This window comes from Tachysurus vachellii, chromosome 1, assembly GCF_030014155.1.
Source record: "Tachysurus vachellii isolate PV-2020 chromosome 1, HZAU_Pvac_v1, whole genome shotgun sequence".
NCBI classification, from domain to species: Eukaryota; Metazoa; Chordata; class Actinopteri; order Siluriformes; family Bagridae; genus Tachysurus; species Tachysurus vachellii.
In genome coordinates, this window is record NC_083460.1 from 38,801,449 (window position 1) to 38,824,529 (window position 23,081).

General features: G+C 39.7%; 1 protein-coding gene across 1 annotated transcript in view; it reads right to left on the minus strand.

Moving 5' to 3' along the window:
- Positions 1 to 23,081, minus strand: part of LOC132857088 (heterogeneous nuclear ribonucleoprotein L-like) — a 75,192-nt gene that overhangs the window by 16,795 nt on the left and 35,316 nt on the right. The window contains exons 2-6 of the mRNA XM_060887066.1: positions 12,342 to 12,460; positions 7,756 to 7,993; positions 6,113 to 6,200; positions 3,581 to 3,675; positions 3,369 to 3,441 (exon numbers count right to left, since the gene is read on the minus strand). Of these exons, the coding sequence (XP_060743049.1) occupies positions 3,369 to 3,441; positions 3,581 to 3,675; positions 6,113 to 6,200; positions 7,756 to 7,993; positions 12,342 to 12,460 (613 nt within the window). The remainder of the gene's footprint in view (positions 1 to 3,368; positions 3,442 to 3,580; positions 3,676 to 6,112; positions 6,201 to 7,755; positions 7,994 to 12,341; positions 12,461 to 23,081) is intronic.

Consider the following 23,081-nt stretch of genomic DNA (forward strand, 5'->3'; position numbering starts at 1 on the left):
TTATTCATGCAGTCCCTGATTCAATTAGCATTCAAATTCCAGCATCCCCTCTGCACCTCAATAACAAACCAATGGTGGCTGACAACCCGCTGAGAGCTCTACACCCCAGACAAAGTCAAACAGACCTTCGAATCCCATCAAGAAGACTCCAGTCGATTGCTGAACATCACTGGTCCTCTGGTGATAACACTGTTTATCGTCTATTTGTGAAGAGAACCGGAAGGGGTCTCGGCAGTTACAGCAGTGCCGCTGTGATCCAGGCCATCCGTAAGCTGTCTAATCACATGGTGTTATGCCTAACCCTTGCAATGCATTTCTTCTGTTTCCAAGACTGTCTCACCTCCTCCTCCTCTTTACCCACTCAACATGCATCTTCCAACGTTTTGATGCTTTCTTTTCCTCCATTCACTCCAGTTTCCATTACTCTCACACAGCCTTTTGATACCATGAGCCAGGATTAAATAGTAATGTATTAAAGACTTTGATGGACTGTCAGTAGTGTGCATTTGGGTCAACAAGGTCATACTGAATATGAACATGGCTGCTTTTAAGGGACCTTATCAGTTATATGGTGGTAAATGACCATGCCAAGTATCTACATTATTTTATTGCATACGATGATTGACCTGAGACAGGTCAATCATCGTATGCAATATTCCTCAGCAAATTCCTCAGGTAAAAACTCATCAGTTTACTTAGAAAGAGTGAACCAGGGTAGATATTCTAGTTCACTCTTTCTAAGTAAACTGATGAGTTTTTACATGAGGAATTTAACATGCATGGTGTGCAACTGAAATGGAGGCTTTGCCTTAACTAGTTTGAAAGACAGAACTTAGAAATATCAAACTTTTTGTCTGGTGTAACCCTTAAAATTATTATGTAAAAAATCTACAATACAAGGTTCGCACCATCCATCTATCCATCCATCTGTTTACTGTACCACTTATACTATATACTGTAGGGTCGGGTCGAGGGAAGCCTGGAGCCTTTCCCATGGGATTCAGGACACAAGGCAGGGAAACGCTGGACAGGGTGCCAACCCATTAAGCGCACAGACACACACTTACACACCTATTCACACACTACAGACAATTTAGAGATACCAAATATCCAACAACACATAGGAAAGCAGAGTACCTAGAAAAAAAAACAGAAGTCTACAATAGAGGATTAGCACCAGATAAGAGTTTTATGATTCGTTAAACCATTGGATCCTTTTTCCTAGTCATGTACTTTTAAGTCTTCAAAGCCACAAAAGAGGAAAAGAAGTAAAGGAGGACAAAGAAAGGAATATTCCCCTTCTGCAGGCTATGCTGACAAAGGTCTACTCGACCCGTACTTCTTTAAGTAGGACACGTTGGTTTTCAGCATTCCTCACAGACATATAAGCCTGGATGAAGGATTGCCATCTCAGCTCAACCTTCAAAATCCCTTTGACTTAATACTACAGTACATCACTCACTAGTTTGTGGGTACGACAATCAAGGTCAGACCAGCTAACATTCATATGAGCTTTTTATACTTGAATCAGTTCCACCAGGGTCAGTATAAACTCCAGGTAAACAGAATCCTGGATTATCTTTGTGTGACGTTTCACACTGCTTATACTTTATCAGGGGTTTAACAATTATACAGTGTCAAATATTTTCCCCTTGTTCCGATGTCGTGGTTTTCACATGATATGAGGCATGTGTTGTTCAATCTCTGACTGGATGTCTGGTACTAAGCATCTAGTTGTAAAACAATAAACTCTAAAAATCTATGCTAACCCTGCTTCTAAATTACAAGTGTGAAACTTTACTCAACCTGTGGTCAAATACAGGGGTTAGAATTACACATGAAAAGCCATAGAGCATGTTCATTCATTCATTAATTCATCTTCTATCGCTTGTCCAAACTACCTCGGGTCACGGGGAGCCTCAGGCATCTTCGGGCATCAAGGCAGGACGGAGTGCCAACCCATCGCAGGGCACACACACACTCTCTCATTCACTCACACACTCACACACTACGGACAATTTTCCAGAGATGCCAATCAACCTACCATGCATGTCTTTGGACCGGGGGAGGAAACCGGAGTACCCGGAGGAAACCCCCGAGGCACGGGGAGAACATGCAAACTCCACACACACAAGGCGTAGGCGGGAATCGAACCCCCAACCCTGGAGGTGTGAGGTGAACGTGCTAACCACTAAGCCACCGAGCCCCCCATAGAGCATGTTATATTCACATAATCTCCTGATCTTACAGATTCGATCTTTATAATATAAAGCTGATAAAAAGAATCTTTTGGAATATGTGACCCAACCTCATCTGCAGGGACTTGGCAGTTCAAAGCTCAACTCTTCATAGTTCTTCATGTTTTTTGACCTTTCTAAGACCAAATTTCCAAGATTGTCTTTCATGGAATTTTTAAATATCATTAACTGCACCACAAATTTAGCATCTTGAGTTTTACTTTGCCAACTAATTATTCATACTTTCTCCAGATTGTTCACCGAAAACTGAAACCTTTCCAGGTTTGGAGACAGACGACCTACAGAACTGCGAGTGGAGTCCCATTACTTGTTAGCTTCGTCTGTCTGCTAACTACAGTAATGTTATGATTAGGCAAGACTTTTGGCCTGCCACTTATAACATATAAAACAGCATGTATCTATGGCATCTGAGGAATCTTCCTCCATGTATTATAAATTGAGAATTCATGACAGCTAATGTATGGCTACTCTGGAATACTGCTAATTGGTCTTTTGAGTGGAAATGATTTAAAAAAAAGAATGGAAGTATTCATGGGTCTGTGTGAAAACACCTATTATTATTTCTTATAACTATTTTCCTCATGTTTCTCTCAGTGTATCTATATGTGGTTTTGATGTGCCAATTGGTATATATATATATATATATATATATATATATATATATATATATATATATATATATATATATATATATATATATACATATATATATATATATATATATATATATACATATATTGCTCTGCAGCTCTTATATCTTTGTTGGCTCATTTACCATATAGATGCTTGGTTTGTATTCTGCCTCACTTGGAGGTTGCGTCGAATAAAAGTGTCTCCCAAAGGAAATAAGTATAAATGTAAATGTACTTCCAGCTGAAAGGATGTTATTTCAGACCACAAAGCAGTTTTTGGCTCTCGTGACTTTTGTAACCCCACAGAAATAATTACAGGATAAAGAAATGTCCCACACATGCATACAGAAACATGAGCAAGACATAGTGTAGACGAGGGCCATGATTTTACACCCACAAATACACAGACACATACACACACACACACACACACACACACACACACACACACACACACACACAGAGACCAGTTTCTTACCTCGTCTGACCAAAAAGGGTTTGGTGTAATCCCAACTGTCGTTGTCGTTTCTGATGACGTTGAGGCGTGAGGGCTAAAATGAGGGAGGGAGAGAGAAAGCACAGCGGCAGTGCATGTGTGTTAGGCTCCACCGGTGTGTGTGTGTATGTGTGTGACTGTGTGTAAGTGTGTGCTGGAGTATGTGTGTGTGTGTGTGAGCGCTGCAGATTTACCCGAGCGTACTCGATTTTCAGTGTGCAGCAGCCGGCGTATATGTCGGCTCCGTTGAGGGCCGCTTTGGCCTTCTGGGCATTCTGGACCGATTCAAATGTGGAGGACAGCCAGTCAAGGAAAATCATAACAAACCCCAAGTCACTGCAGGCATGTGAGCATTTAGGACTCAAGCCATAGAAAAACTAGGCATGAACTGATAACTAGTTATGCACGTCTGACTTCAATTTGAAAGGCAAGTTTTAAAAAATAGACAGCATATTTTGGGCAGGAATTGTGTGCTCTCAAAATATACCCAGGGAACAGCTTTCTTTAAAAAAAATCCCAATGTTACTGTGACATGCAGAATTTCAAAGCAGAAAAGGTGAATAATTTGGTTATACACAACCCTAAAGAAGATATGTATATAAGTATAGGATTTACTACTTGATTTATGGTTTGATTTCACAGTGCACATAATAAAAATCACCTGCAAACACGGAGCCAGCACTAACTAAATAATCATTATATAAATACATATTTTAATACATTCGGTCTAAATATTCAAAGCACAAGACATTTCTGCAGCTCTGATCGGAAAGAAAATTCACCATTGTTCACTTTCTCACAAGAAACTTTCAAATGTTTCTATTATTATTAACGCTTCTGCAATAATAAACACAGACGTGTGTAAAATGTCCACTATGAAAGATTAACAACACGTCTGGCAAGAACAGAGACAGAAAGATATACTGTACTCTCAACACAAGCGCAAATCTGTGAGTAAACAAAGGCAGGGGACAGTAATCCAGAGACAACAATGTGGGCTGTATAGTGGCCAGGCAAAGTTAAAGTCAAAGCCAAAGCTAACGCTGTCTAAACATTTTGCAAGTCCGTATGTTCAAGCCACTGTTCAGAAAGGCATAGTTGGAAACATGGAGGGTAAAGCCAAGCAAGATTTCTACAGGGACAATACTGAAGTCTCTTCTGGCTTCTGTATAGATTGATGGGCTATAATATGGGTATGCGAGATACAGACTGTAGCAGTATAACTGCTAATAAAGCTTAAATACCTCAGGATATTCACTGTGTAATTTCCATCCAAACGCGAGTAGCTTTTGAAGCTACTGTGTAAATTAGAGCAAAATCAGAGAGGGCACTTTTGATGAGTAACCTACATGCATGAGACTCAGATGAGAAGAAACGTCATGTTGATGAGATTTTTTTTCTCCCTCAGCAAAAGTTGTATCCCAGTGAAGCTGAGCAGCTCATCAGTGTTAGTCTTCGCTTTGTTCAGTTCATGTTGGCCTCAATAAATTTGCACAGGGCCTGCTCAAGACTTAAGGGGGTCTGGAATCTGTTATCCGTTCCAGAGGCAACACCAAAAATAAGAACTTAGTAAATAGACAATAAAATGCAAATAAGCTAAGTATAACTTCCTTACAACAACGTAGTGGCTGAAGCAATGGATTTGCATTGATTTTAAATGCTAGTGCATATTTGACATATAATCAAAAGTGAACGTAATGTGAGTGGAATATGGCCAAAAAAGTTTGTGGTATATTTTGGTCAAAGCAGAGCTTTCTATTTTCAAAGTAAAGCCAAATAACATCAAGAGATTTTATGATCAATATGTTTACAAGCGAAAAACCTAAAATGGAAGACATGCTAGACTAGTAAGCCAATATTTCAAAGTAACAAATGTGTTACACAACTTGTCTAACATTTGTGCATATACTGTAGATCAAACCTACAATGAAGTCAAAATATGTACATGCTCATTAATGCTGCATGTAATTAAACAAACCAAAAAAGCAAAAAAATGACGGTTGAGGCTTGTGTATGGCTAAAAATGTACTCATAAAATTGATCAGCTGTACATAGAATCACCCAGAGCAAGAATTCATTCATTCATCTTCTACCGCTTATCCGAACTACCTCGGGTCACGGGGAGCCTGTGCCTATCTCAGGCGTCATCGGGCATCAAGGCAGGATACACCCTGGACGGAGTGCCAACCCATCGCAGGGCACACACACCCATTCACTCACACAATCACACACTAGGGACAATTTTCCAGAGATGCCAGAGCAAGAATTCACTTAGAAAAATAGTTGTTGTTTCATTCAGCTACTGTAGTTAGACAAGCACCAATTGTAAGCCACTAGCCGGCTAGCTATGCTAATTAGCTCACCATTTAATATTGTTTTGTTCCAGCTGAGAAGCTAACAATTGCTCATCTTATCTCCAGAGTTAAAACAATCTCTATTTCATTCATTATTACTGATAATAATAACTCTAGACTTGATAGCAAGCTAGTTAGTAACTATTAGCTAGGATTAGACAGTGTTACAGTATGTGAGGTACCTTTTGTTTATATTAGCGCTACATACACTCTGAGCAGCTTTTTTCTTATCACAGGGTATAAATACACAGAAGAGAATCTCATGCTAACTTAGCTAGCTGAATTCGATACATTTCCATATTTTAATTCTGTGATTATTTCCACACAAACATAATACCCTCTTCCTCCTGCATGCTTTTTTCCAATAAGGATATTCCACCATGGCCTGAATTCCGTTGCGCTTGAAGATGACGATGCGTAGCACGTTGCCGATAGGGTTGCACACTGTGTATAAAACATCCTGTAACATGAAACAGAAGAGCATACCATTTCAGAAAGCAGAAATACTTGATACCTAATCATCCACAAAGAGTGTTTCCATAAATCACACATAAGTACGCAGTGAGTAAGTAGACTTATATTAGGTTGGATTCAGAACAGCAAAGCCTCTCATCAGCTTATTAATCAAGCCTGGTGCTTTTTGATATGCAGATCTATTTCTATTGAAAGCTCCACACCACTTAACCTGGTGGTAAAGCAGGGCCTATTATCTAGTCTTGACTGTGTCTTTCCAGGACACTGATCTATAAGGGGCTTCGGCTGGTGGCTCATGAAGCCAGAACTCACATAATGATGATCAATGAGATTTTCTCTGACTAGCCATTAGTGAGATTACTGCACTAGATGATTGTCATCGTTAGTACCTTTGTTTCGTTTTCAGCTCTCACCGGCAGGCTTGAGACAAGGGACCGAGTTAGGCTTCGAGGCTGTTAGTTATTGATTCTGTATTGTTGTTGAAACCCTGGTGATTTAGCAGCGTGTTGGAGTTGAATGTGTGCAACAGTCACGGCAACCTGGTGTGATTTGAACAGATTTAAATTACTGCATGGACACACTTCTCAATTTCTGCCTTGGGTTTTTCACCTTGAGGAAATCGTTCATCTGTGGAGATTGTTCTTCCATCTTTGGCTTTGATGGCCAGATGGATTAAAAGGTTCATCTGGTCACATCATCCATAATCTTTCAGGTTGACTTTCAAAGCAGAGTTTCGTTTCCTTTCAGTTTTTTTTATCTTTAAAGGTCATGACATTAAACGTGTCATGAAAATGTTGCAGCATGCTGTGAGATAAGGCAGAATGCAAGCACTTGATTTTTAATTGAGGGCAAACCAAGAAAAGTCAAGGTCAGAGTCTATTTTGGGGGTCAAAACACAGACAGGACTGAACTAACTGGGGACTAACAGAAAACAGGTGTACACAATAGTTAAACATTGCATTAAACCATTGAACAAATGTATGTGATGCTTACTGCCATGGGAACCTCAATGCAAAGGAAGGATCATATCATAATCCTATCATCTTAAGGCTGAATTTTCACACCTTTAAGGTCTGTAAAGGATTGCCTTTAGATTCCAAACCTCTACATGAACCATTATGTTTTTTGAAAACAAAGAAATGAAAAAAATGTCACCATTAAGTCTGTTTACGTAATCTGTATATGATGTAACAATCTCACAATTTCAAGATTTTTAAATTACATAATTTTAAATGATTTCTTAAGTAACTGTAATGTTGCATAGGAAGCTAGATGAATCCTAGATGAATCCCTCACCTTACTTTTTGTTTCAAACATATTTCCTCATACCTAGATACTTGATGTCTGCCTTAATAATCTGGGACCTGTTTCTGTTATTGTAATGCTACCACTACATGTCACTTATCAAATTAATGCAGTGTTTGGAACAGATTCAAATATTAAAACAGATTGTCAGGTTTTGGATACATTTGTAAAAGTTATTTGTAAAGAAATCTGCTCAGTCAAACAGAACATGGTGCATTTCACTGGGTGACACTCACTGTAGTGATGGGGTAGAGTGGGTTCTGAATGGAGAGCAGCAACACTTTGTTTCCACTATTGGGGTCGTCTGCGTTTGTGGGCCGTGTGATGCGCTTGCTGGTGGAGTAGTTAAAGTAGGCTTGTTGTCCCGCGATGTAGACGGCCTCTCTGGAGCCGCACGCCACGCAACGGTCAGCGCTCTCGACATCCTCAAACTCCACCAGAGCCTGCCTCTTAAACGGCATCATCATCACGTAGCTGCAGGGAGGCAAGGGAGAAGAAATCATTTTATATTATTGTTTAATCCTCCTCATCTCTGAACATAAAACTAAATTTAATGACATATGCATCACGTTTAATTCAGGACCAAAACTTTGGCCAGATGGATTTTGATGATATGGCAGCAGGCTGATAAATGAAAGATCACAACAGTCAGTGAGCTGTGAAAATACATGTCTGTTCTTCTCTGTACACCTCCGATATCAGAGACAGAGTGTTGCTTTGCATGACATACAAATAATTTTGATTAGAAGATTTGCATCCTCTGCCCATCCTCATGATTAAGTGGTCTCGGAGTCATGCTCACACGACGTAGATTCTGAATCTTTGTTTGGGAGCTCCAAGATCTTTTAAAGAACTGCCTTTTAAAAGACCTTCAGCTTTATCGCTGTAGATATATCCCATACGGAAAATTCCCACAGGATTCTAGTTGGAAACTTTATTGTGAGCCCAGTAAAAACTGGTGAAAAATTTAGGGTTTTAATGGTTTAATGTGTTGTTCTCCACTTGGAATTTATCCTTGGAGTTTATACTATATTTTTATAGGTTAGTCTGTCATGTAGAATATACATCATACAGACATTATGCAGAATCAGTGATGTTTTTAGAGTTTGATTAGAACTGGGCCACAAGTCCACTAAGAATTTTTGTAAAAACAGCACCAAAGCACTCAATTCTGGTGATTCTGAGAGTAATATTTATTTTTTCTTATCTATCTATCTATCTATCTATCTATCTATCTATCTATCTATCTATCTATCTATCTATCTATCTATCTATCTACCTATCTTCATTATTTATTCGTTCAATTATTCATTTATTCGTTCGTTTTCTTTAATCACATTATATAAGCCACGTTAATGTAAGAATGTGCCGCATTTCATTTTATCAGTTGAATAAAAAAAAAGTGACAAACTCCATCTTTTTTCTATTTTTATACCTCATGACTGAATGCCAAATCAGAAGAGATAAGCAAGCCTTCTTTTAGCAGTAAACAAGCTAACGTTATTGATCAAAACTTTGCCTATATGTGAATAAGAAAAATAAATACAAATGAACATCCTTCTCCTTAACAAAGCGATAAGAGTTAGCCGGGTAATTACCTCCCCTCAGCCCTATTAAAGTTCATTCATTCATTCATTCATTCATTCATTCATTCATTTTCTACCGCTTATCCGAACTACCTCGCGTCACGGGGAGCCTGTGCCTATCTCAGGCGTCATCGGACATCAAGGCAGGATACACCCTGTACAGAGTGCCAACCCATCGCAGGGCACACACACACTCATTCACTCACGCAATCACACACTACGGACAATTTTCCAGAGATGCCAATCATGCATGTCTTTGGACCGGGGGAAGAAACCGGAGTATCCGGAGGAAACCCCCGAGGCACGGGGAGAACATGCAAACTCCACACACACAAGGTAGAGGCGGGAATCGAACCCCCAAACCCTGGAGGTGTGAGACAAACGTGCTCCACCGTGCCCCCCCATTATAGTTGTTTATATGTAATTATATATTAGAAGGGTAAATTTCAAGAAAGTGCTTTATACCACATTTCTGTTGAATTCTCAAATGTTCTTCTAATGTATAATCATTTCTATAGTGACAGCTTATATTGCAAATTAAAGAAGCTTGCATTTTGGATGTTCAGCCTAAATCTAACAATAAAAAGCATCTAGTTGTTGATATGGAGAGGATTTAATCACATCAAACATTGATGAGGAACTGTTTATAGCTACTATAACATAATAAACTAAAAATGCATGATATGTTCTTTGATATGAAGTGAAAACCTGCTGTAGTGTAAATACAAATGTGTTTAATTCCTTACATGAGATCCTACAGAATTGAAAGAAATTTTATTTTGGCACCATTTGGGCATCATGTGCATCCCAAAGACATGTTTGGTTTCAGACAGAAGAGTACCAGGAATGCTCATAGGGTTCAGTATATACAAAAAAAAATTTCACATGATTGCAGCATCTCATTCTGGAGCCTTAACTGGTACAATTTGCATTGGAAGCTCATGGAAATCCTGAGGAAAGGGTAATGGTATTTGCATAAGGGTATTTAAATTGAAATTTACACCAGTGCAAATCTGAGAGTTGAACAGTCATCACACCAAGCTGAGATCATCTCTTCTTTAAATCGACTACTGTTCTTTTTCTTCTCTTTAGACTAATTACTACTTACTTCCTGTTTCCTGTATTTACCCTCCATACTCTAACTCTCTATGCAGTCAGGTTAACGTGACACTTCTGGGAAGTTAAATACAATGTCACAGCCCTGCCGCTTCCTATAAGACCTTCTTACAGGGTCCTAAAAATACACTAATGCGCTACTCTATTTCCACTCTGCTGCACCGGAAAGAAGCATCGGGCCTAATCCCGTGCCATCCGATACCCTCCGAACATCATTATCACACGCTGACCTTATCCAGCATATCTAATGGCAGGGGTTGAGTGATCATAACGTTTCATGATGCAGCACCTCAAACAAGCTCAACTGTTTTCCTGGATATCTCTATGAATCTCCTAAACACTCTTAATTTCATTGTATATAACCGGTATGTTCAGTTTGAAAAATAAATAAATAAATAAATAGATAAATAAATAAATAAATAAATGTTGAATATTCAAATATGAAAAATACTCAATTTGAATTTTTTTTAAACAGAGGACAGGACTTATAAATTATCTTCATCATAATTTGTTGTTAATTTTGTAACTTTAACCTAACTGAAGTTAACCGAACAATTTTTTTTTTTTACAACACATGCATGGTGTGCTGTTGTACGGAAATAATCAACAATGTCCTCTGAGGCAGAACATGGCATAGGGTTAGTTTTCCTGCGAAAACACATCCTAAAATGTTTCGCTCCTCTTATAACAGCAATCTGCCGCCATACTTTATATTCATTTCCAAAATACTTCAGCATATCAACACTTAGACTATGATTATCATCCAACAAGTACCTCTAAATGATGAACCCCCTCCCTTTTTCCTCACTAGGTTAACCGACAGTTCAGAGAGAAGGAGGCCATGACCTTTTTATAGCCAGATTCTGAATGTGTGATTTCCTGAGCAATAGCTGAACTCTGGTTTATATATATATATATATATATATATATATATATATATATATATATATATATACATATATATATATATATATATATATATATATATATATATAATCTTATATAAAGCTCTATGTTTTTAAAATGTCTTCTACAAGTACAACAGAAAAAAGAAGAAGCTGGTAAGGGGACTAGCGTTTAGAGCTGCAGATTGTCTTTAACAAATAAAATAGTTACGAGGTGAAGTGCGACTTGTAATTAAAAGATCTGAATCTTAATCTAAACACGATCTACAAACATAACATGAGTTATTACAATCAATTGTGAATTATTGTGTCTATAGTTTATTTCATTTATGTTGTTGTCTTGTGCTCAACTCTAGTTCATAAAACTCCCCCAAACAAGTTTGTTTTAGATAAAACTGAGTTTATTACTGCACTATAGCCACTGCTTTCATCGGACCCTTATTACGAGTTCGTTGATATTCATTACATCCAGTAGATGCCAGTTTTAAAGAAACATCTTTGAGTGTATGAGTAATTCATTTAAAAGCTTTAGTTTACATTATTAAAACCTTACGCTCAACATCCTGTGTCAGTGAAGAAATATCATTAAGATTTACTCCCCTATTTGTCTCTAGAATTCATTCACTTACACTGTAACTGAGCTGTTTGATCAAATTGTTCTCTTTGATTTCGCTGATATGTTTGATCAAATGAATCTGACGGATCTGTTTGATTTCATCTTCTCCCTGATGTGATCTCACTGATGTCCCACTGATCTCATTATTCAAAATGATGCTTTGATCTATTTGATCCCACTGATCTCATTAATTTATTTGCCCCCAGTTACTGTATTATTCTATTTGATCCCACTGATATCATTACTCTATTCAATCCCTATGATCTATTTGATCCCACTGATCTCATTAAACTATTTGATCCCACTGATATCATTACTCTATTCAATCCCTATGATCTATTTGATCCCACTGATCTCATTAAACTATTTGATCCCACTGATATCATTACTCTATTCAATCCCTATGATCTATTTGATCCCACTGATCTCATTAATCTATTTGATTCCACTGATATAATTACTCTATTCAATCCCTATGATCTATTTGATCCCACTGATCTCATTAATCTATTTGATCCCACTGATCTCATTAATCTCATTTCTTTATTTGATCCCACTGACATATTTGTTACAGAACAAACTTCAACAATATTTTTTACCAGATGTTTCCAAACTTCTCCAGGGCCTCCACCAGGTCAGCTTCCACCACCGACTCACACAGTCCCCGAACATGGACCACAGGGGACGGCGCAATCCTGTGGGTCTCATCTCCATTATCCTGCAAACCAAAAGCATTTTGTTTAGGCAAGAAAATGTTAAATTAACACAACAATAGCGTATGTTAATAACAGCAGCAGTTATCAACGCTACTTGCCTCAGGAGCCACATTAATCGTAAACTGAAATGCAGTTTAACTTTCCAAACCTTCTCATTTGTTTCAGAATATGAAAAGTTCAGTAACAGGCAAGGCCATGGGGCTAAATAAATGGCGTTAAATAAATGAGCTTTTCATTTCATTTTAAAACCATACTAAGAAATACTAACAGATTACAATCCTCCAAAAACAAAAACACTGCATTCATCATCTTTACTTAAGACTGCAATTATGGAATAATGTTCCTATACGGAATAACAGGAGGTACTAGACTCACGAAAATAAATAAAAAAAGAAAATAAAGAATAGCATAGTTGACAATGAGAAAACACAAGGAAATATATTTTTTTATTGTGTTTAAAAATACATTTTGTGCATCAGTGTTTAATATGAGGGGACACGGTGGCTTAGTGGTTAGCACGTTTGCCTCACACCTCCAGGGTTGGGGGTTCGATTCCCGACTCCGCCTTTGTGTGTGTGGAGTTTGCATGTTCTCCCCGTGCTTCGGGGGTTTCCTCCGGGTACTCCGGTTTCCTCCCCGGTCCAAAGACATGCATGGTAGGTTGATTGGCATCTCTGGAAAATTGTCCGTAGTGTGTGATTGCGTGAGTGAACGAGAGTGTGTGTGTGTGCCCTGCGATGGGTTGGCACTCCGTCCAGGGTGTATCCTGCCTTGATGCCCGATGACGCCTGAGATAGGCACAGGCTCCCTGTGACCCGAGATAGTTCGGATAAGCGGTAGAAAATGAGTGAGAGAGTGTTTAATGTGATTATATCTGTTTAAGACGCTACTCAAACGACAGCTTCATTAAATGCTGCACTTCATATTGTACCATCATACTGGTATTTCTGTGACCAGGATCTCAGAAAGTCTTCAGCAGGAACTGGATATAAAGAGAGCAAGGACAGCCATCAGCCTTGGAGCTTCATGGTGTACGATCTAAACACCGAGCACAGACTGAGACACAAACCTTCACCGATGTCTTGTAGGAAGCCTCGTAACACCGTGAACATGAATACAGTGTGTATCTGAGCTCCGAGATAACGAAGTGACAGACTGAATGATACACGCAGCGTTAGAAGCAATGCAAAGCTGCTGGTTATGTAAAGGTGTGTGTGTGTGTGTGTGTGTGTGTCAGGGAAGAAGGTGAACACTGGACTAAATCGTGTAGAGCAGGAATATACAGTAAATGAAATCAATATGTTTCATGTCATTAACCCAGTTTTCACTACACTGCCTGATTAAGTCACAGCAATAGCCACTGATCTGTCAATCAACTCGTTCGAGTTTGAAAATTTTAAATGATATTAACATTAATCTTTAAATACAAAACATGACCAAAATAACATAACAGAAAAACAAAAATGGGTGTGATTAGAAAATGAGCTTTTCTTTTTTAATTATAAAGGCTAAATAGGACAGGAAGAAATATAGCATGAACTTCTGATCTTCTGAACGTACAGTAACTATGAGTCTCTCTCTCTCTCTCTCTCTCTCTCTGTCCATCTCTCTCTCTCCACACCTCTGTTCTTTGCTCAGCTTTCAACAAGCTACAAACCCCGGTGCGTCTCTGAGCAGGATTTTCCGTCTCTGTGGACATGTAAGGGCCGAGCTGCAGAGACGCAGGCCACGGCATCACAACCTCTCTGTCTATCTGAGACACTTCTGTGTCTCAGAGCAGTCAACAGTCTCACACACACACACACACACACACACACACACACACACACACTAATCAAATCAGCACTGAGTCAGTAATATTTACAGCAGTGTACTCTCTGTTCTGCCTTTCATCCTTTTATGTCAAGGACATTTCATCCTCAAAATTCAGCACAGAGCAAAATCCTAAAACATGCCTTAATATGTACAAAGGCGACTTTGCAGGATGCAGAGGACGGATTCTGATTGGTCCGAAAGATTTGATTAATGTTCTTTAGCAGCAGGTCTGACAGCAGCTCTGACTGCAGCTCTACGCTAACACTGATAATTACTGTATGGTGAAGTTTTCTATAATGACATGTTTTCCTGACATTTTCAGAGGGAGCCTCCAATTTCAGTGCTTTTCCTTCATGACAAAGTCTTTAGGAAAGAAGATGTTCTATTTTCCAGTTTAGTCTGAAGTTATTTCTCACTTCTATAGCACAAGAGATAACGGGAACTTCTTCCCAACTTCTTGCTGCTTCATAATAAAAAAAAAAAATAGCGATCATTTTTACTGTAGAAGAAACAAAACATGTTCCATGTCAGGCTTCATCACATCGTGGATTATATCCCTCTAATATCTTGTATATTTTGTTTAGATTTATTTCTCCTGCGTTCTCTTAAAGCAGTCTGTGGCAAACGGCAAAAATAATAAAGTTCCTTGTTTTTTATCTTAACATCATGTAGCATGTCGTGTTGTGTAGGCAGAGAAATTCTTTATTCAGAAAACTAGCTCTTGTGACTTGAAAAAATAATAAATAAATAATAAATAATGAAAAAAATAATACTTTTGAGCTATCTTTATCTTTTAATCGTCTGGTGCGGGCTTAGAAATGAGACCTGATGAAGTTATTATCCTTCGATTACTGAAGGGCACAAAAGTCAAAATCTGAAAATGATAAAAATGGCTCTACAGAATATGATGAAACATTTGAATGTGACAGAATAGCCTTCGGCATGCTAATGGTATTACAGAGGTCCGGAAGCTCATTGAAATAATGTCAAAATGTCTGTAGAAAATGAGTTTTGGAATAAAATCAGATTGAACTGAAAGTTTCATTTCCTTGTGAATAATCTGTTAAAATTCAGAAAGAAGGAAATTTACCTCTCAGAAAATTTCACAATTACAGTTATTATTGCTTATGCTAATATTTCATATTACAGTATATATATATATATATATATATATATATATATATATATATATATATATATATAGTAGATATTTTAGTTGTATTATATAAATAAATTTGTAATATATATATATATATATATATATATATATATATATGAAAGAAAGAAAGAAAGAAAGAAAGAAAGTGTTAAATTTGATATTGTAGTGTTAAATTGTAGATATTATAGTGTACCCAATTGTAGATATTATAAAATATCTACAATTTAACACTACAATATCAAATTTAACACTTTCTTTCTTTCTTTCTTTCTTTCAGAATGTGAAAATAATATTACAAAAAATTTATACTTGAATGTGACAGAATAGCCTTTGGCATGCTAATAGTATTACAGATTCATTCATTCATTCATTCATTTTCTACCGCTTACAGTATATCCGAACTACCTCGGGTCACGAGGAGCCTGTGCCTATCTCAGGCGTCATCGGGCATCAAGGCAGGATACACCCTGGACGGAGTGCCAACCCATTGCAGGGCACACACACACACTCTCATTCACTCACGCAATCACACACTACGGACAATTTTCCAGAGATGCCAATCAACCTACCATGCATGTCTTTGGACCGGGGAGGAAACCGGAGTACCCGGAGGAAACCCCCGAGGCACGGGGAGAACATGCAAACTCCACACACACAAGGCGGAGGCGGGAATCGAACCCCCAACCCTGGAGGTGTGAGGCGAACGTGCTAACCACTAAGCCACCGTGCCCCCCCGTATTACAGATTCAGATTATTTTATTTATTTATTCATTTATTTTTCTTATTTATTAACACATCTAAAAGTAATATTTGACACAGAACACTGTATATATCTACTTGTGTACAAGTTGTACTCGCTACTATATTTAAATATAAAGTTCGCTTTCCTCTAAGCTTGCTTTAGCATTCTTGTAATAGACTTTGATGAACTGTACGTTTTTTGCACAATAACTCTGAGCTCCAATGTGTTACCGTGAGGATTTGTACAGATCCACATCGCCATCACTAAGCCTGAGTCAATCATTTTATAAGCTGACTGTGGTATTTATCACTCTTTACTTTTTTCTGTTTCATCTGCAACCACGATCCATATTAAATCTACATCTAGTGTTTTAGGTAATGGCAGCAAAACAACGACTATGCTGCGCTCCATCGTCATTACTGTCACCATCAATGACGACTCATGCATCGTGTCTCCATAGAGACAGTCCCCATGGCACTGAGATCCTCTGATTATAAAAGTCCTCGCTGGGTTGAAATAAAACAGAAATAATAAAATGAGACATGTTTTCATCATGGACAAACATGGGATTGTGCGCGTTTTGTGAAAAGCCCATGTTTTTAGTTGAATAAGAGTGACCTTGATTTTATACAATGTGTTTGTATGACCGAAAGTTTCACAAGTATATGCCTGTAATTTTATTTATTTTATATTTTATATAAAGGGCAAAATAGTTCTTAAGTTGAAGAAGATGGGGTATTATGATGGAGTATAACCCAGATGGGGTATAATTTACATTTACTTTTACAGCATTTGGCAGACGCCATTATCCAGAGCAACACACAAAAATGCTTTTAAGTCTCATCATTGAATACATTAACTCTGGTTCACAAGGTTACAGACTTAAGATACCACGAGCCTAAAACATGTTTTCTTTAAAGACACACATACAACAAACAGGGGAGAAAGTGCTATTTCAATGAAGAAGTAGGTCTTCAACTGGAGTTTGAAGATAGTAGGTGACAACTGTACAGGCCCCTAGTAGGAATTTCATTATAATGATGGGGTATAACCTAAATGGGGCATTATGATGGGGTATAACCAAAATGTGGTATTATGATGGGGTATAACCAAAATGGGGTATTATGATGAGGTTTAACCCAAATGGGGTATTATGATGAGGTATAACCAAAATGGGGTATTATGGAGGGGGTATAACCAAAATGGGGTATTATGATGGGGTGTAACCCAAATGGGGTATTATGATGGGGTGTAACTCAAATGGGGTATTATGATGGGGTATAACCAAAATGGGGTATTATGATGGGGTATAAACAAAATGGGGCATAATAAGGGGGTATAACCAAAATGGGGTATTATGATGGGGTGAAACCCAAAAGGGGTATTATGATAAGGTATAATCCAAATGGGGTATTATGATGGGGTATAACCCAAATGGGGTATTATGATGGGGTATAACCCAAATGGGGTATTATGATGGGGTATAACCCACATGGGGTATTATTATGGGGTAAAACCCAGATGGGGTAATATGATGGGGGTATAACCCAGATGGAGTATTATGATGGGTATAACCCACATGGGGTATTATTATGGGGTAAAACCCAGATGGGGTAATATGATGGGGGTATAACCCAGATGGAGTATTATGATGGGTATAACCCACATGGGGTATTATGATCGGGTAAAACCCAGATAGGGTAATATGATGGGGTATAACCCAAATGGAGTATTATGGCAGGTATAACCCACATGGGGTATTATGATGGGGTAAAATCCAGATAGGGTATTATGATGGGGCTATAACCCAGATGGGGTATTATGATGTGGTATAACCCAGATAGGGTAATATGATGGGGTATAACCCACATGGGGTATTATGATGGGGTAAAACCCAGATAGGGTATTATGATGTGGTATAACAAACGGGGTATTATGATGGGGGTATAACCCAGATGGGGTGCTATGATGGGGTATAACCCAGATGGGGTATTATGATGGGGGTATAACACAGATGGGGTATTATGATGGGGTGTAACCCAAAAGGGGTATTATGATAAGGTATAACCCAAATGGGGTATTATGATGGGGTATAACCCAAATGGGGTATTATGATGGGGTATAACCCAGATGGGGTATTATGATGGGGGTATACCCCAGATGGGGTATTATATGGGGTATAACCCAGATGGGGTATTATGATGGGGTATAACCCAGATGGGGTATTATGATGGGGTATAACCCACATGGGGTGTTATGATGGGGTACAACCCAGATGGGGTATTATGATGAGGTATAACCCAGATGGGGTATTATGATGGGGGTATAACCCAGATGGGGTATTATGATGGGGTATAACCCAGATGGGGTATTATGATAAGGGTATAAGCCAGATGGGGTATTATGATGGGGGTATACCCCAGATGGGGTATTATGATGGGGGTATAACCCAGATGGGGTATTATGATGGGGGTATAATGTCAAAATTTAAAATAAAGGTAGAACTAGGGTCAAAATTATAATTGAATTAAAGTTAAAAGTATTTAGATATCTTCCTCTATAATCTACTGAGTTGGTCTGGGGAAAGGTGTTTGTTTGTGAGGTGTTTGTGAGGTGTTTGTGAGGTGTTTGTGAGGTGTTTGTTTGTGAGCTGTTTGTGAGGTGTTTGTGAGGTGTTTGTTTGTAAGGTGTTTGTGAGGTGTTTGTGAGGTGTCTGTTTGTGAGGTGTTTGTTTGTGAGGTGTTTGTGAGGTGTCTGTTTGTGAGGTGTTTGTGAGGTGTTTGTGAGGTATTTGTTTGTGAGGTGTTTGTGAGGTGTTTGTGAGGTTTTTGTTTGTGAGGTGTTTGTGAGGTGTTTGTGAGGTTTTTGTTTGTGAGGTGTTTGTGAGGTGTTTGTTTGTGAGGTGTTTGTGAGGTGTTTGTGAGGTGTTTGTGAGGTGTTTGTTTGTGAGGTGTTTGTGAGGTTTTTGTTTGGGATGTGTTTGTGAGGTGTTTGTGAGGTGTTTGTTTGTGAGGTGTTTCTGAGGTGTTTCTGAGGTGTTTGTTTCTGAGGTGTTTGTGAGGTGTTTCTGAGGTGTTTGTTTGTGAGGTGTTTGTTTGTGAGGTGTTTGTGAGGTGTCTGTTTGTGAGGTGTTTGTGAGGTGTTTGTGAGGTATTTGTTTGTGAGGTGTTTGTGAGGTGTTTGTGAGGTTTTTGTTTGTGAGGTTTTGTGAGGTGTTTGTGAGGTTTTTGTTTGTGAGGTGTTTGTTTGTGAGGTTTTTGTTTGTGAGGTGTTTGTTTGTGAGGTGTTTGTGAGGTGTTTGTGAGGTGTTTGTGAGGTGTTTGTTTGTGAGGTGTTTGTGAGGTTTTTGTTTGGGAGGTGTTTGTGAGGTGTTTGTGAGGTGTTTGTTTGTGAGGTGTTTCTGAGGTGTTTCTGAGGTGTTTGTTTCTGAGGTGTTTGTGAGGTGTTTCTGAGGTGTTTGTTTGTGAGGTGTTTGTGAGGTTTTTGTTTGTGAGGTGTTTGTGAGGTGTTTTCGAGGTTTTTGTTTGTGAGGTGTTTGTGAGGTGTTTGTAGCTTGATTTACATCTGCATTTGTAAAGAATCCAACAACAATTGAAAAAAGGCCAAAAAATGGTATTAAAAATCACTGTGTATTAAAATCACTGTGTATTAAAATCACTGTGTATTAAAATCACTGTGTATTAAAATCACTGTGACCAATCAGTGTAGATGTTGTAAACAATGTGCAAAAGATGTGAGAACATTTTAATGTGCTCCAAAAATACTGGGCAGTGACAAATTTGTCCAAAACAAATGTTTACTGAATATTAATTCATTACTAATTATCTAGTCGATGAGGCGAGTGCGTCTCGGCTACACGTTGTTTGCTGTTGTGATTGTTTATTTTTGTCAGTTTTCAGTGGAGGATTTCGAGTCAGGTCACACGCCTGCAGGGTTTTTTTTCACTGCCTGAAGAGGGAGCAGTCTCTTAAAATTCATCGGCGTGTTCTCTCGCCTGAACTGTGGTGTGAATTTTGCTGTGGAGAGAAGAAGTTGCTCTTGTTTTTGTCTGAGGCTCTTCTCAATCCTCCCACTTCTCTCGATCAAATCTCAGCTCGGCTCAGCGCTGATTCAAAAAGAGGAGAGGATCCGCATCTCGATTGTCCTTACAGCACACCAGAGACTCAGAGAGCTGGCGCACCAAACCCAGTCTAGAACATTCCCCCGTTCCTCAGTCTTTCTGTCATCAGCTCACTGTTGCACTCTCTCCATGTCACACTCTATCCCTGTCACATTATCTTGTTGTCTCACCTATCGCACTCTCTCCCTTTAACACTCTCTCACTGTAACACTCTCTCACTGTCGCACTCTCTCACTGTTGCACTCTCTCTCTGTCACATATTCTCTGTAGCACTCTCTCCCTGCCACACTCTCTCCCTGCCACACTCTCTCCCCATCGCACTCTCACTGTCAAACTTTCTCCCTGTCGCACTCTCTCCCTGTCGCACTCTCACTGTCAAACTCTCTAACTGTCGTACTCTCTCACTGTCATACTCTCTCCCTGTCGCACTCTCACTGTCAAACTCTCTAACTGTCGCACTCTCTCACTGTCACACTCTCTCCCTGTCGCACTCTCACTGTCAAACTCTCTAACTGTCGCACTCTCTCACTGTCATACTCTCTCCCTGTCGCACTCTCACTGTCAAACTCTCTAATTGTCGCACTCTCTCACTGTCACACTCTCTCCCTGTCGCACTCTCTCGATATCACACGCTCTCACTGTCAAACTCTCTCCCTTTCACACTCTCTCAATATCACACTCTCTCACTGTCACACTCTCTCCCTGATGCACTCTCTCACTGTCGCATTTTCTGTGTCCCACTCTCTCACTGTCACACTCTCTCCCTGCCACACTCTCTCGCCGTCGCACTCTCTCTGTCGCACTCTCTCACTGTCACTCTCTCTCTGTCGCACTCTCTCACTGTCACACTCTCTCCCTGTCACACTCTCTCACTGTCGCACTCTCTCGATATCACACGCTCTCACTGTCAAACTCTCTCCCTGTCACACTCTCTCAATATCACACTCTCTCCCTGTCCCACTCTCTCACTGTCACACTCTCTCCCTGTTGCACTCTCTCACTGTCGCATTTTCTATGTCCCACTCTCTCACTGTCACACTCTCTCCCTGCCACACTCTCTCGATGTCGCACTCTCTCGCTGTCACACTCTCTCCCTGTCGCACTCTCTCCCTGTCGCAATCTCTCACTGTCTCATTCTCTCTCTCTCTCTGTATGTCTTGGGTCTAGATTTTTCAAAATCCCAAAAAGAATCCTTAGTACTTAGTACTTAAAGCCTGTCATTTTTACACCTGACACTTTTACAATTATTTATGTTAAAACATAACCTGAAAGCATTCAACATCAAAATGTATTTTTCTTGGATTTTGTAGGAATTTGTAAAACGTGGCACATCCACAGACCGTGTGCACACCTGAATAAACGTGCAACTTGCGTTCTTTGTTTCGTTCTGCACGCAAAAAATCACGCCTGCATCCTTGTGCTTGTGCACCAGCCTGAACCTCACCATGTTTACACGTTCTCTCGGGTAACCTGACTGCTCGCAAAACATAATTTCACCACTGACACTTTTATTAATCCCTCTTTTCTCCCTTCTCTTTCTTTTTTCAGCGGTGAAATGGAGTTATGGCGGCGAGCGGCGGTGTCTAGCGGCAAGCCCGGCTCTTCTTCCCATTAATCCACCGTATAATCCACTGCAGCTCGCCCGGCCGATAAGGAGCAATGTCAGACGAGGTTAACAAACCCCCCCTCATCACTTTACCCCTCCCAACATACCCCCACACACATACGGGGAGGAAATGAAAGGATGAAAGAGGGTTGGTTGAAGGAGAGAGAGCGGGAGAGAGAGGATGTGTCACAAAGAAAGGAGGAGAATAAATAGGACGATAAATATTCCAGGACGAAAGGCGAAGGCAACGCGTCGGCCCACAAGAGCACCTTCATAAAAAAAGAAAATTGCACCGAGAGAGAAAGAGAAGGATAAAGAGATGTCTAGTTATGTTTCACTTCGCAGGACAAAAAGTAAAGTGTGCTGTAAAATCTGTTGCTGCTAATCAGGATCGGGTTCGGAGGCCATTAAGTGGAAGTTGATTAGTTCGGACCAGAGCTATCGGAGCTTCAGAGCACTAAAATAACTTTATTTATGCTGTTCAATTCATTACGGCTGCATTCTCTCTAATGTTCCTGATGACAAAAAAACACAAGGTAACGCAGTAGTGAGCCAGACAAAGTTTACTACATAACAAACACAGAATATTACTGGAGTGAAGAGTGAAGAGATGAGTGAGTCTGAGCCAGAAATGGACCAACCTGACAGCAACAAACCCAGCCTAGAACATTCCATCGTCGCACTGTCGCACTGTCCCCTTGTTGCACTCTCTCACTGTCTTACTCTCTCACTGTCACACTCTCTCCACCATTGTTCTCTCCCCCGTCACACACTCCCACTCTCTCCTTTTCGCACTCTCCCCATCTCACTCTCCCCTGTCAAACTCTCTCCTCCTGTTGAACTCTCCCACTCGCTCCCTGTCGCACTCTCCTCTGTCTCACTCTCTCCCTGTCGCACTCTCCTCTGTCTCCCTCTCTCTACCTGTTGCACTCTCCTCTGTCGCACTCTCTCACTCTCTCCATGTCACACTCTCCCCGTCGCAATCTCTCACACTCTCCCTGTCGCACTCTCCCCGTCGCACTTTCTCACACTCTCCCTATCACACGCTCTCCCTGTTGCACTCTCCACATTGCACTCTCCCCCTGTCACACTCTCTCACACTCTCCCTATCACACTCTCTCCCTGTCGCACTCTCCACATTGCACTCGTACCCTTTCGCACTCTCTCCCGTCGCAATTGAA